General features: G+C 49.6%; 1 protein-coding gene and 1 non-coding gene across 2 annotated transcripts in view; both read left to right on the top strand.

Annotated features, from left to right (window-relative positions):
• Positions 1–11,982, top strand: part of LOC148501707 (nucleolar protein 56-like) — a 74,777-nt gene extending 62,795 nt beyond the window's left edge. The window contains exons 10-13 of the mRNA XM_088450063.1: positions 10,177–10,304; positions 10,725–10,811; positions 10,927–11,053; positions 11,766–11,982. Coding sequence (XP_088306189.1) covers positions 10,177–10,304; positions 10,725–10,811; positions 10,927–11,052 — 341 coding nt within the window. The 3' untranslated portion in view covers position 11,053; positions 11,766–11,982. The remainder of the gene's footprint in view (positions 1–10,176; positions 10,305–10,724; positions 10,812–10,926; positions 11,054–11,765) is intronic.
• LOC148501708 (small nucleolar RNA SNORD57) lies at positions 10,354–10,424 on the top strand. Its single transcript, XR_015870027.1, has one exon. It is a non-coding gene; the product is annotated as a small nucleolar RNA SNORD57 (small nucleolar RNA).
• Positions 11,983–14,626: the final 2,644 nt, after the last annotated feature.

Genomic DNA, 14,626 nt, shown 5'->3' with positions numbered 1-14,626 from the left:
CCAGGTCTGTACAGAGTTTGGCGGCCTCGTCTTCGGCTTTTCAGTCGATGTTACAGGGTGACATGCCTCCAAAGGCGACTAATTGCCCAGTGCTGGCTGCCCATGCTGAGCATTTTACGGACACTGACGTGTCTTCAGATGACGGGGAGGTACATGAGGACACTGACGGATGCCACGGCTCAAGAGGTAGAGACTAAGTCCTCCATTTATGTGCCGGCATTGGTTAGGGCGGTGCGGGCCATCTTTCACATGGAGGATGATGCTCCGGCCCCTAGGTCAAAGTACCCTAATTTTAAGAAGGTGACTTCGACTGTTTTTCCCCTGTCTGACCAGCTGATGGATCATATGGCGGGGGCCAAGCAGTTGCCCAGTAAGAGATTCCAGCCACAGAAACGGCTGGCATCCAATTATCCGTTTCCTGAGGCTCATTGCAGGAAATGGGAAACCCCACCAGCGGTGGATTCCCATGTCAAGCGCTACATTGCCCTTACCATCTATCTCCTCCCTGAAGGATCCCACGGACAGGAAGGTGGAGACTTGTTGAAAGTCCATTTACTCTCTCACAAGGGCAGTGGCCCGTCCGTCCATGGCCATCTCCTGGGTGGCTAAAGCCATTGAGAGCTGGGCCAACGCATTAGTGGATACCTTTCCAGACGATGCTTCGGATGTCCAGAGAGCATTAATTGGACAGATGAGAGATGCTGCGTCCTATATTGGGGAAGCGTCTTTAGATACAAGTTTACTAACTTCTAGGGTTTCGGCGGCAGCAGTGTCTGCTCGTCTGTCCTTGTGGCTGAGGTCCTGGGGAGCAGACGTGGATTCTAAGAAGGGCCTGGCGGCCTTACCCTTTAATGGGGAGTTGTATTTGGTCCAGACTTGGACAAAATAGTGGATACACTGGCTAAATCCAAGTCCGATTTCCTCCCTTCGACTACAACGCTTGCTAAGGTCAGGAGCTCTGCCTTTCGGTCCTTTCGGGTTCAGGGTAAGGCCACAGGTCAGTCCTTCCCGAGGCAGTCGGTGACCAAGGCCGCCTCTAAGCCCAAGAAGCAGGCCTGGAGTGCTAGACGCCCTTCTTCCAAGCAGGAAGATAAACCTTCTGCCTGATGGGACGGGCCTCCCTCTGGGGGACCCCAGAGTGGGAGGCCGACTTCTTCAAGTTGCCCAGTGCTGGCACAATACAACCACGGATGCCTGGGTTCGAGAAGTGGTCTCCCAGGGGTACGCCCTGTCTTTCGGCACAGACCGCCCCACCAGTTTTTCTGCACGAGTGCTTCTCAGGACAAAACCAAAGCTTTGCAGATTCAGGTAGCTTTAGAGTCCTTGCTGAACGCAGAGGTCATTGTTCCCATTCCTCGGTCACAACAGGGGACGGGGTACTACTCTACTCTGTTTCTGGTGCAGAAACCAAATGGTTCTCATCGCCCTATCTTCAATTTATAGTCTCCGAACAAGTTCCTCAGAGTTCCCAAGTTCAGGATGGAAACTTTACGTTCCATCATTCTGGCGATGGAACCTGGGGATTACATGGTCTCCCTGGATATCCAGGACTCCTACCTCCATGTTCCAATAGCACCTTCACACCCGCGGTATCTGAGGTTTGCTATACTACAACATCACTACCAGTTTCGGGCGCTACCCTTCGGCCTCTCTACGGCACCAAGGGTGTTCACCAAAGTGATGGCGATCATGGCCGCCCACCTTCGGAGCCAGAATATACGGCTGCTGCCGTATCTAGACGACTTCTTGCTGGCGGGTGTTTGATAAATTGGAAAAAGTCCTCCCTGATTCCATCTCAGCGGATGGTTCATTTGGGAACCCTGCTAGATTCTCATCAGCAGAGGATCTTCCTGACTCCGGAAAAGGTCTCCTCCTTGCAGCTGCGGATACACAGTTGCCTGAACAGTTGCCGAGTGTCGGTCCACTCGGCAAAGAGAGTTCTGGGGTCCATGGTGTCGGCATTCGACATGGTGGAATTTGCCCAGTTCCATTCCAGGCCCCTGCAGGGGCTGATTCTATCCGAATGGAACTGGTTACCTCACCGGATCCGGTCTCAGATGCTGGTGTTGTCCCCGGAGGTTCGGCTGTCTAGCTTGGTGGCTTCAGACAGCTCATCTCATCGAGGGGGGCCCCTTTTGGATCCCGGACTGGGTTCTGCTCACAACAGATGCCAGTCTCCGGAATTGGGGGGCAGTGACAGGCTCGTTGTCACTTCAGGGCCGTTGGACTGCGACAGAAGCAGTTCTCCCCATCAACATTCTGGAACTGCGGGCCATGTACAGGGCCCTGCAGTCATTCGCCACCGCTCTTCAAGGAAGGGCAGTCCAAGTTCAATCCGACAACGCCACCACGGTGGCATACATCAACCACCAGGGAGGAACTCGTAGTCGAGCGGCGATGTCGGAGGTGTCTCGCATCCTAGCTTGGGCGGAGTGCCACCTGCCAGCAATCTCGGCAGTCTTCATCCCCGGAGTCCTCAATTGGGAGGCGGACTTCCTCAGCCGTCACGACATGCATCCCGGGGAATAGTTGCTTCACCCAGAGGTATTTCAACTACTCGTGAACAGATGGGGGCTGCCGGAGCTGAACCTGATGGCCTCCCGTCACAATCACAAGTTGCCCGTGTACGGGTCAAGGACAAGAGACGCAGGCGCAAGTCTGGTGGACGCACTGTCGGTGAAATGGATGTTTCAACTGGTGTATCTATTTCCTCCGATATCCCTGCTGCCTCGGGTCCTGCGGAAATTCAAGCAGGACGGTGGCACACTTCTGCTGGTGGCTCCAGCGTGGCCCAGACGTCCTTGGTACTCCGATCTGCGGAGCCTCTCCATCGACGCTCCGTACCTTCTTCCTCAGCGTCGGGACCTGTTGTCTCAGGAGCCCTGCCTTTACCTGGATCTGGGTCGGCTGTCTTTGACAGCGTGGCTCTTGAGACAGCCGTCTTAAGGTCTCGGGTCTTCTCAAGCTCTGTTATTAGTACCATGCTTAGGGTACGCAAGCCTGCTTCCGCTAGGATTTACCACAGAGTGTGGCACACTTGGTTTCAGTGTTGTGAGTCCAGAAACTATTTTCCTCAAGTGTTCCGGGTTTCTAGGATTTGGCTTTTCTTCAGTCAGGTTTGGACCTAGGCTTACGTCTTGCCTCTCTGAAGGTTCATGTGTCTGCACTTTCTGTGTGGTTCCAACGTAGAATCTCTACACTGCCAGATGTTCACACCTTTTTCCAACATGTTCTTCGAATCCAGCCTCCCTTTGTGCCTCCATTGGCTCCTTGGGACTTGGCGGTGGTTCTTCGGGCCCTGCAGGGTCCTCCTTTTGAGCCTCTTGAGTCGGTGGAACTCAAGTGGTTGACGTTTAAGACTGTTTGTTTTTCTCCTGGCCATTGCTTCAGCCACGAGGGTGTCAGAATTGGGGGCGCTTTCCTGTCAACCCCCTTTTCTGATTTTTCACCAGGACAGAGCAGTGCTTCGCACTCGTCCTGAGTTTCTGCCTAAAGTGGTTTCTAAGTTCCACATTAATCAGGAAATTGTTGTGCCAGCTTTTCAGATCACCTGATCTTTCAGCTGGTGAGGCTTCCTTGAATGTAGTCCGTGCTCTCAGAATTTATGTGGACCGGACTGATTTCATTAGGAAGTCTGATTCCTTGTTTGTCCTCTTTGGTTTTCACAGGAGGGGTTGGCCTGCCAACAAACAAACTTGAGCACGTTGGCTTTGTTCTGTTATTTGTGTGGCTTATACGCAGGAGGGTTTACCTGTTCCAGCCTCCGTTAAGGCTCATTCCACTCGGTCTGTGGGTCCTTCTTGGGCTGCTAGCCGTGGCGCCTCTGCTGTTCAGCTATGTAAGGCGGCCACCTGGTCTTCCATTCAGACATTTTTGAGGTTCTATGCATTTGACACCTTTGCCTCTGAGGATGCATCCTTCGGGCACCAGATTCTCCTTTTTGCACAGGAGCGTCCCCGCCCTTAGTTGAACTGCTTTGGGACATCCCCAAGGTCAACCCTGTGGACCCTGAAGTAGAAAACAAGAGATATGGTGAGAACTTACCTTTGTTATCTCTGTTTCTACGAAGTCCATAGGGTCCACAGGGCACCCACCCTGATGCACCTGGCTTCATATGGGCTGTGTGGCTGGTCACCGGTTTTCCGTCTCCCATTTCTGTGAGTGTGGTTTCTTGTGTGTTCCAGCCTTCCTTCTCTCTTTCGTCTCCTCCTCCGGCCTTGGCTGCTTACCAACTGAGGTGCCTGTGGCTCGGGGGCGGGGTATAGAGGAGGATGGACCCAAGTGCATCCTGGGAGCAGCAAAAGCTTTAACTGTGTGGTGCCCATGGATCCAGATCCAGCTATACCCCCAAGGTCAGCCCTGTGGATCCTATGGACTTCGTAGAAACAGAGATAACAAAGGTAAGTTCTTACCATATCTTTTGTTATTTCTGCCAGTTATCTCCTCCCACGGGCACACCCACTCTGAGGTCTCTGGCGGCCATTTTCTCTATCTGGCTTGTTGCAGATCTCTCAGGACGACGCGGAGCTCGGTCCCCCTATGTACCTCACCCCCTGGTCAACGTATGTAGCACTGTATCCTACTAGACACTGAGTCTGTGTAGTTGATCTGTAGTGCCATTGTCCAGGGGTTTCTGCATTGTATGTGACTTGTGCCAGCTCTGTCTGTATCTTTTTTTCATTACTGTCAAGTATATTCCTATACCTTTCCTCATTTCTCCTGCCCTTACAGTACTGGGTGCTGTCAGGGTGGTTATATTACCTCATATTTATAAGATATATTTGTGTGGTAGGTCACATACCAAGTACATCTCCTCAGCCATTATGTCTGACAATGAGGATGACGTGCTCACTACTGCGCCCACTCTGCTGTCATGTAAGAGTTGTGCTGCAGGTTAGGGTGAGGGAGATATGATGCAGGATGGATTATGTGTCAAGTGTTCTGGTCCTCCAGGCCCCTCTGTTGTCTCAGTGCCGGTGGAAGAACCCCCTTGAGCTTCATTTGCTCAGGCACTGTCAGGACGTTGGGTGGTACCCACTGCTTTTCCCCCTATGGGTTTCCCGCAGCAGTCGGGTTTTCACTCGCAGGGACTGCTTCAACAGGTCGCTACAGTGCAGGCACCATCTGTACCTCCACCGTGGATGGATGCTCTGTCTACCACAGCACAAAACCTGGCAGCCACTTCTACTGCCCTCCAGGCTATGTTACAGGGTGATAATTCCCCTAGACCTACTAAACTGCATATGATGTCGTCTCCGTCCACGTTATATGACCATGACACTGATGATGGAGAAGTTGTTGATGTCTCTGACTCAGAGCCCTCTTCTCAGGAAGTGGAGTTTGGGTCAAAAATCAATATTCAAGCTCTAATTAGGGCTGTACGTGCAGCCTTAGTTATAGAGGATGACGAACCACCTGCTCCTCGGCCCAAACATGCTTTATTCAAGGATATAAAAGTTTCTTCTGCGGAATTTCCTTCATCTGATAAGCTCGTGGATCTTATGGAGGTAGCTTGGTGTTCACCTGGAAAGAGATACCAGCCTCAAAGACGCCTGGCCCTTTGTTACCCCTTTCCTGAGAAACACCGTTCCAAGTGGGAGACACCCCCTGTGGCGGATTCTCATGTTACGTGCTTAATCAAAAGTGCTACTCTGCCTATGCCGTCCATATCTTTCCTAAATTATGCTACGGATAGGAAGGTAGAGGTTCTCCTGAAATCTATGCACTCTCTCTCAGGTGCAGCTCCTAGGTTGGCCATCTCATGGGTGGCCAGGGCCATGGAATTTTGGGCAGACTCCCTGGAGGATGCCTTTTCTATGGATGTTCCTCGAGATCAGGTAACTCTTGTAGGTAACCTCCGTGATGCAGCTGCATATATTAATGAGGCTGCTTTGGATGTCTGCCTCTTGACTTCCAGGATTTTGGCTGCTGCTGTGTCAGCTTGCCGTTCCTTGTGGCTGCACTTCTGGAGAGCGGAGTTCTGCCTAAAGTGGTTTCTAAGTTCCACATTAATCAGGAAATTGTTGTGCCAGCTTTTTCGGTCACCTGATCTTTCAGCTGGTGAGTCTCTCAAGGGTACTCCCTTTCATTTCACAGAAGACCTCCCCATCAGTTTTTCTGCACAGGCCCTCCTTCAAACAAGGAAAAAGCCTTACAGATCCAGAAAGCCATACAATCCTTGCTCCAAGCAGGGGTCATAGTGCCGGTCCCGTTGCCTCAACGAGGGACCGGCACTATGACCCCTCTACTCCACTCTATTTCTGGTTCAGAACCCGAACGGCTCTCATCGGCCTATCCCCAATCTCAAGTCCCTGAACAGGTTCCTCAGGGTACCTCGGTTCAGGATGGAAACCCTACGTTCCATCATACTGGCTATGGAACCTGGGGATTTTATGGTATCACTGGATATTCAGGATGCATACCTGCATGTACCAATGACACCCTCTCACCAGCGTTCTCTCCGATTTGATATACAACATCAGCATTTCCAGTTTTGGGCTCTGCCTTTTGGCCTATCTACTGCACGTTGGGTGTTTTACCAAGGTTATGGCTATCATGGTGGCCCATCTGCGGAGACAGGGTGTCCGCCTGCCACCATACCTAATCGACCTCTGTTAGCAGGGCCTCCAGAAGTACTCCACCAACATCTGCAGCTTACAATTTCTGTTCTACAGACTCACGGGTGGTTAATCAATTGGAAGAAGTCATCACTTATTCCATCACAAAGGATGCTCCAACTGGGAGCACTGTTGGATTCCTAGCAATAGAGGATTTTTCTGACAACATAAAAGATCTCCAATTTGCAGACGCGAGTACGCAGATGTCTCCACAGTCGCTGGGCGTCAATCCACTCAGCGATGCAGGTTCTGGGATCCATGGTGTCGACGTTCGACATTGTGCAGTATGCCCAGTTCCATTCCAAGCCTCTGCAGAAACTGATTCCCTCCAGGTGGAATGAGTTACCCCATCGGGCAAAAGCATAGACAGTGGTGCTATCTCCGGTGGTTGAAGACAGATCACCACACCAAAGGGCGCCCCTTTTGGACTCCGGACTGCATAATTCTGATGACGGATGCCAGTCTCAGGGATTGGGGTGCAATGACAGGTCAACACTCTTTTCAGGGTTGTTGGACAGCAGAGGAATCTGCCCTGCCAATCAACATATTGGAGTTTTGGGTGGTCTTCAGTGCCCTCCAGCTAGCTAGACTCATACTTGATGGAAAACCCATACAGGTTCAGCCAGACAACGCCATGACGGTGGCTTACATCAAACATCAAGGAGGAACTGTGAATCAGGCAGCAATGACAGAGGTGTCATGCATTCTGACATGGGCGGAAGGCCATCTCACAGCCATATCGGCAGTGTTCATTCCAGGAGTTCTCAATTAGGAAGCGGACTTTCTCAGCCGTCACCACGTGCATCCAGAGAAATGGTCTTTTCACCAAGAGGTGTTTCAACTCCTAGTGGACAAGTGGGGCCTTCCAGAAGTGGACCTCATGGGCTCAAGACTCAATCACAAGTTGCCAAGATATGGGTCCAGGACAAGAGATGCCGGGGGACTCCTGGTCGACGCTTTGTCAGTAAAATGGACCTTCCAATTTGTGTATCTGCTTCCTCCAGTCTCCCTTCTTCCTCAAGTCATTTGGAAGTTCAAGCAAGAGGGAGAAACGGTTCTGCTGGTGGCTCGAGCGTGGCCCAGAAGGCATTGGTACTCAGATCTTCAGAGTCTCTCCATCTCTCAACGTCCGGACCTGTTGTCTCAATGTCCTTGCCTTTACCCGGACCTGGTCGTCTGTCTTGGATGGCGTGGCTCTTGAGACTTCCCTCTTAAGGTCCAATGGTTTCTCCAGCTCTGTGGTCAGTACCATGCTCAGAGCACGTAAACCAGCTTCCGCTCGGATATATCACAGAGTGTGGCATACCTAGAGGTTATGACCCTCTGGTATTTAGGATACCTAGGATTTTGGCTTCCTTCAAGCGGGTTTGGATCTTGGTCTCCGCTTAGACTCACTGAGTGCATGTTTTGGCTCTATCAGCTTGGTTTCAACGTAAGATTGCTCCTCTACTGGATATTCGCACTTTCCTTCAAGGTGTACTTCGGACTCAGCCTCCCTTTATCCCTCCTGTGGCTCCTTGGGATTTGGCTGTTGTCCTTAAGGCTCTCCAGAGCCCTCCATTTGAACCGCTGGCCTCAGTGGATCTCAACTGGTTGACAGCTGCTTTTCTTCTGGCCATAGCTTCATCCAGAAGGGTGTCAGACTTAGGGGCGCTCTCCTGTCGCTCCCCATTTCTGATTTTTCACCTGGACAGGGCGGTTTTTGAACTCGCCCTGGGTTCCTTCCTAAGGTAGTCTCTACTTTCCATATTAATGAGGAAATAATTGTTACGGCTGTTCAATCCCCAGACCTCTCAGCAGGTGAGGCCTCATTGGGTGTGATACGTGCTCTCATGATTTATTTGGACCGTACCAGTTCACTTCGGAAGTAGGACTCTTTTTTTTCCTATATGGTTTTCACAAGAAGGGATGGCCAGCCAATAAGCACACATTGGCTAGGTGGATTCGTATGACGATATCTGAGGCTTACATTCAAGAGGGCCTTCCTGTTCCGCCTGTTACTGCTCATTTTACTCTGTCTGTGGGTCCATCGTGGGCAGCTCGCTGTGGCACCTCGGCTGTCCACCTGTGTAAGGCGGCCACGTGGTCTTCTGTCCAGACCTTTTTAAGGTTCTATGCATTTGATACCTTTGCCTTTCAGGATGCTTCCATTGGTTCTGGATTCTCCTGTCAGCTCAGGAGTGTCCCCACCATTAGAAGGACTGCTTTGGGACATCCCCAAGGTCTCCCTGTGGAGCCAATGGACCCTGAAGAAGAAAATGAGAGATATTTTAAGAACTTACCTTTTGATATCTCTTTTTTCGAAGTTCACAGGGCACCCACCCTGACGCTCCTAGCTTCAGATGGGCTTCGCTCTGGTCACCGTTTTTTTGTCTCCTTGTGTGTGAGAATGTGATTCGTGTGTGTTCCAGACTTCCTTCTCTCTTTTTTTTCCTTCTCCAGCCTCTGGCTTATTACGTACTGAGGTGCCTCTGACTCGGGGGCGGGGTATAGGGAGAGTGGCCCGGTGCATCCTGGGAGAGAAAAATTAACTGTGTGGTGCCCGGATGTCCTAGCCATCACCTACACCCCAAGGTCTCCCTGTGGACCCTATGGACTTCGAAGAAAGAGAGATAACAAAGGTAAGTTCTTACCATATCTCTCATATTATTATTACCAGTTATGTATATAGCGCGCACATATTCCCGCAGCGCTTTACAGAGAATATTTGGCCATTCACATCAGTCCCTGCCCCAGTGGAGCTTACAATCTATATTCCCTACCACATGCAGACACACATATATACACTAGGGGTAAATTTGGTGGGAGCCAATTAACCTACCATTACACCGTCTGTGCTGCCCAACACATTATTGTCATACACAGAGACATTTGACTGTATTAACTGTTAAAACTGCAGGACACGCTGACCGGCGTATACTTCTAGCCCTAGTGTTTACAGGGTCTCTGTACTGTGCCTGGTGTTTACAGGGTCTCTGTACTGTGCCTGGTGCTTACAGGGTCTCTGTACTGTGCCTGGTGCTTACAGGGTCTCTGTACTGTGCCTGGTGCTTACAGGGTCTCTGTACTGTGCCTGGTGCTTACAGGGTCTCTGTACTGTGCCTGGTGCTTACAGGGTCTCTGTACTGTGCCTGGTGCTTACAGGGTCTCTGTACTGTGCCTGGTGCTTACAGGGTCTCTACTGTGCCTGGTGCTTACAGGGTCTCTGTACTGTGCCTGGTGCTTACAGGGTCTCTACTGTGCCTGGTGCTTACAGGGTCTCTGTTCTGCGCCTGGTGCTTACAGGGTCTCTGTACTGCGCCTGGTGCTTATAGGGTCTCTGTTCTGCGCCTGGTATCGGCAGGGTCTCTGTACTGCCCCTGATGCTGACAGGATGGTAAAAATATTTCGGCATCAGTATATCCCCCACATGTATGATGTTGATGATGATTTTTTTCTGAGCAGAGCGGACGTTCCCAGGGGACATGGTCTAGTTTGCAGGTTCTTGTTATAGGCTCAGGTCTTGGCTGGTAACTATTTCCTCCAATGTTCATAGTGACTAATGTGCTCTTTTATTCAGAGACCCCAACCGGTGAGTTTGGCAGCAGGCTGCGGAAGCAGGTGGAGGAGAAACTGGCTTTCTACAAAAATAGAGAATCCCACAAAAAACACACAAATGTTGCTGTGATAGTGGAGGTACCACGGAAGGTCAGTATTATCTGCGCTGCGCTGGGCTGGATATGTGGCGCCAGTCGCCTGGAAATTATACAATGTTTCCTCCCTGACAGTGCCCACTGGAGGCAAAAACTGATTTAATGGGCTCGATCCAATTACTCGTGTGTAAGTGCAGCTGTATTTCGCACAAACGGTACCGCTGGAGTCGCAGATTTTAGTTTGCAGCCCAAAGGGGCTGCAAGCAAATATTTCCCAACCCCGTGTGAGTTCGGGCCACGAGTGGGGAGAATTGCGGCGCCGTTGCCGGAATTTCTAGGCCATAGCAACGGCACCCTGCCCCCTTCGCAGCTAATTGGATGGAGCCCCATGAATCTGATGCAGTGAGGGCTCTGGTGGCAGGGCGTGGAGGTAACTGGGATCTACCAGGGTGAGAAATATTTACTTCTGTTTCAGGCCTTAAAGGGGAAGGCGGATTTGCAGAGGCAGCTGGATAGAGAACGGAAGAGGAATTACAGAGAGAAGGAAAGAATGGTGGCCATGGTAATTGAAATGTTCTCCAGCGCAGCGTCCTCCATTGAGTGCATTCTAGTAACTGCGCAATACGGAATAACCTTCCTGTATGAAATGTCCCAGAATCCTTTTCTCTGTCCATCAGGCCTCTGAGGGCGACGATTTGGAGGAAGAGCAGGAACACACTCCAGTGAAAAGGAAATGGAGAAGGAAGAAGGTATCTGCCCGAGCAAACTCCGGTAACAGAACCCAAGGAAAGTCAGAAATGTAAGGTACGACAGCAGGAGGCAGAGGACAGGATGGAGGCTGCGGACTCTGTCCTTAGACTCCAATCATTTCATAAGTATCATGGATCTTCATTAGATTTCTGTACAGACTAAACCCAGGAGGCTCCTGTGTCAGAAGCTTCAATCTGTCCAATCACAAGTGAATGCACAACACGGAATTACCTTCCTGTATGAAATGTTTTTTGTTTTTCGTGGCCATCTATATTTCAGACTAGTGTCTGAATTGGAGGCCCTCTTGGGTAGATCGTTGTACATTTTCCACCTCTACCTAAATGTTCTGCGATCTCGTCCTTATTTTCAGCCAAGGTTTTTGTACAGGTTATCCCGGCCCTTTAACACAATTATTGAGCACTCTGTGTTCACTAATGTGTGGGTGGTGGATCTGGTGGTGGATCTGGTTTGAGTATTTATTGGTTCAGGCTTTCAATTAGCTTTGTTAAGTTGAAACTAGATTCCATTTGGTTCAGTAGGGGCTGATGGGGTGTAGAGGAGGGATGGATAAGCTACGAACAAGTGTCGCTCGATGCGCCAGCGCCCCCTCTGCACCCCTTGGTTGGCAGTGTCCCCCAAATTGAAATATGTAAAGTGGAATTAACAGTGAACATCAAAATTCCTTTTAGTCTATCAGTTCTCTTTATACAGTGAAATGTTAACGCTAGGTGGCGCTCTGGAGCTGATATTATCATTCATTCCTCAGGAGGAAGAGTCGGGCAAGCTAAAGAAGAAATGCAAAGTGTGGCCGCAGGAAGATGAGGACTGAGCGGAGGCTGATCAGAGCTAAGGAAGGACTGCGGCGGCGTTCATTTCACAAGTGGCGATTTACATCACTCGCTAAACATTGCCGGCTGCTGGGTTAGGAGCTTCAATCTGTCTATTCTAGTGATGGGGACGTTTCATACAATAAAGTTATTTCATACCGTGCAGATTGTTCTTCTCTGGCCATGCAGATTAGACGGCCTGCAAGCCTTGCTCTGAATAAGGAGACTTGTCTTACCTGGATAAGTCCTTTTCTTCGAACTTCTTAGGGGACACAGGCAGAGACCATGGGTATAGGTGGGCAGGACGAGTCCGGACACCAGCTAGTTAAGCTTCTTATCCTAGCAGCCCCGGCTCCTATAAACCCCTATAAACCGGCCCCAGCCTCAGGCAGACTAGTTATGTTAGCAAGCCCAAGTCAGGTGAGGCAGAGGAGAAGGAAGACCGACATACACATATGTGTCCAAACACCTAGAAACGCTAAAAGGAGCATTGGAAGCATAGTAAAAAAAACAACAACCGCCAGCCCATTATAGACCAATATCGTTATTAAATACTGATATTAAGCTTTATTCAACATTTTTGGCAACTCGTTTAAATTCTATTTTGAAGCAAATTAATTTCTAATGACCAGGTGGGTTTCATTCCTGGACGACAGGCCCGAGATAGTGCTAGGAAGATTATTAGTCTGATTCATAGCATCACCTCCAGGAAATGTCCTGCCATCTTGCTTTCTCTGGACGCTGAGAACGCATATGACGGGATTAGTTGGACATGTATGTTTGAGACACTCTGTCAATTTTGGTTTTGAAGGTTCATTTCTCCAAGGTGTCCTGGGCTTTGTATTCTTCCCTTCTCTATTACTAATGGTACACGGCGGGGGTGTCCTGCATCGCCCCAGATTTTGGCTTTGGTTATAGCCAGCATCCGTCAATCTTTAACTACTGAAGGGATCAGGTTGGTTGGAAAGATCTTAGACTTTCATTGTTCGCTGATGATGACCTGCTCACCCCCGTCCTCTCCCCAAGAGCCACTGTCTAACGTATTTGATCCCCTTACTTATTATGGCTGTACGTCTGCATATAACGTCAACTATTCAAAAACAGAGGCTCTTCCCTTTTATATTCCTGGCCCCCAATTAGAAGCTCTTATATCTAATTACAGCTTTGCCTGGAAGACCAACAAAATAAAATATTTAGGAAGTTTTGATCCCTCGCACCTATGATATAATGGTAATTCTCCTGGAATCCTATCCTGTATAAGAGCAGGACCTGTTCAGATGGCGATCTTATTTTATTTCCTGGTTGGGTAGAATTATAGCTATCAAGATGAATCTTTTACAGCGGCTTCTTTATTTCAAACGCTACCAATTAGTGTACCGAATACTGGAGCTCATTCAGACCCGGACGCTAAGCTGCGCTCTCTCGCAGCCGTCAGGGGGCGGATATGCAAATTCCGCGAACGCACGGCCAGGCTTAAGGACGCTCTCTATGTCTTAGAGAGTGAAGGCAGAGTGAGCGCACGCTGGTGTAATGACGCCCACTTTTCTGCCTTAGCACACGTCATCTCCAGGAAGCGTATGATTAATCAGTAACATCGAGAGCCATCGGAGCTGCACGCAGCCCTTGCGGTAGACCCTACCCCGCCGCAAGCACTGCGATCATTGCAGGCCGAAATACACCCAGGTGACGTATACAATGACTCTTCCATGCTAATTATGCACGTCCAAAGAACGCTCAGACACGCCTGCGTTCGCACCACCACTCCCCCGTTCACAAGCACCTTCCTCTGTTACCACCCACAATCAGTGCTGTCACTCAAAGTAGCGTTCAGTCTGTGTACTACGAGCGCACAATTCCCGATCGCAGTGAGTGGCTTGCGCATATTGCCGCATGTGCAGACGGGCGACAATCGCCCATAGCGTGCGAACGCAGCTGAGCGAGAGCGTCTGAATCGGCTCCAGTTTCCTTCCCAACCCCACAAATGGTTTATACAAGTCGTATGGAAGAAAAAAAATCCCCAGAACTAGTTTTTAAAATGTAAGAAGAGAGACTTCCAATGGTGCCGGAGGATTCCCAGATATTAGGTTACATTATATGACCGCACGCCGCAGTCTGGCTGGAGCACGGTATTCTCTGACTGCCTCTCCGAGATGGGTACAACTAGTTGTACTCCTTCCCTGTACCGGGGATTCCTGCAAAGCACCCATCATTATCGGTCTCATCTCACCTCAGTTATTTCACTTCTACTATTTGGGATAAGTGTACACGTAAATTTAAAATTCTCTCCATACATTCCCCACTGATTCCCTTATGGGACAATCCATTGTTTCCCCAGGAATTTCTAAGATTTCTCTACACCTTGGTTTACGAAGGGCATTAGGTTTGTGGTGGATGTTATGAAGGATGACACTTGTATAAGTCTGGGTGACTTACAGAGCAGATTACATTTTCCAGATGTAAATGTCTTTTCTTATTTTCAGCTAAAACACTTTGTTACATCACTAAACTGGTTCTGTTCTAACGAATCAGTTTGAACGCCTATGGGCCGTATTCAATTAGATGCGAAAAGCCGTTTTCTGCGAAAAAGTATCACTGATCACTGCTTTTCGCATGGTCGGGACTTATCACCGTATTCAATTCTAGCAGCTTTTCGCCTATGCGGAAAGTCAATGCAATATACAGTGCATCCTGAAAGTATTCACAACGCTTCACTTTTTCCACATTTTCTTATGTTACAGCCTTATTCCAAAATGGAATAGATTCATATTTGTCCTTCTACACACAATACCCCATAATGACA

The sequence above is a fragment of the Taudactylus pleione genome, unplaced genomic scaffold (assembly GCF_031769625.1).
Source record: "Taudactylus pleione unplaced genomic scaffold, aTauple2 ptg000505l, whole genome shotgun sequence".
NCBI classification, from domain to species: Eukaryota; Metazoa; Chordata; class Amphibia; order Anura; family Myobatrachidae; genus Taudactylus; species Taudactylus pleione.
This window is presented reverse-complemented; position numbering and strand designations above follow the sequence as displayed.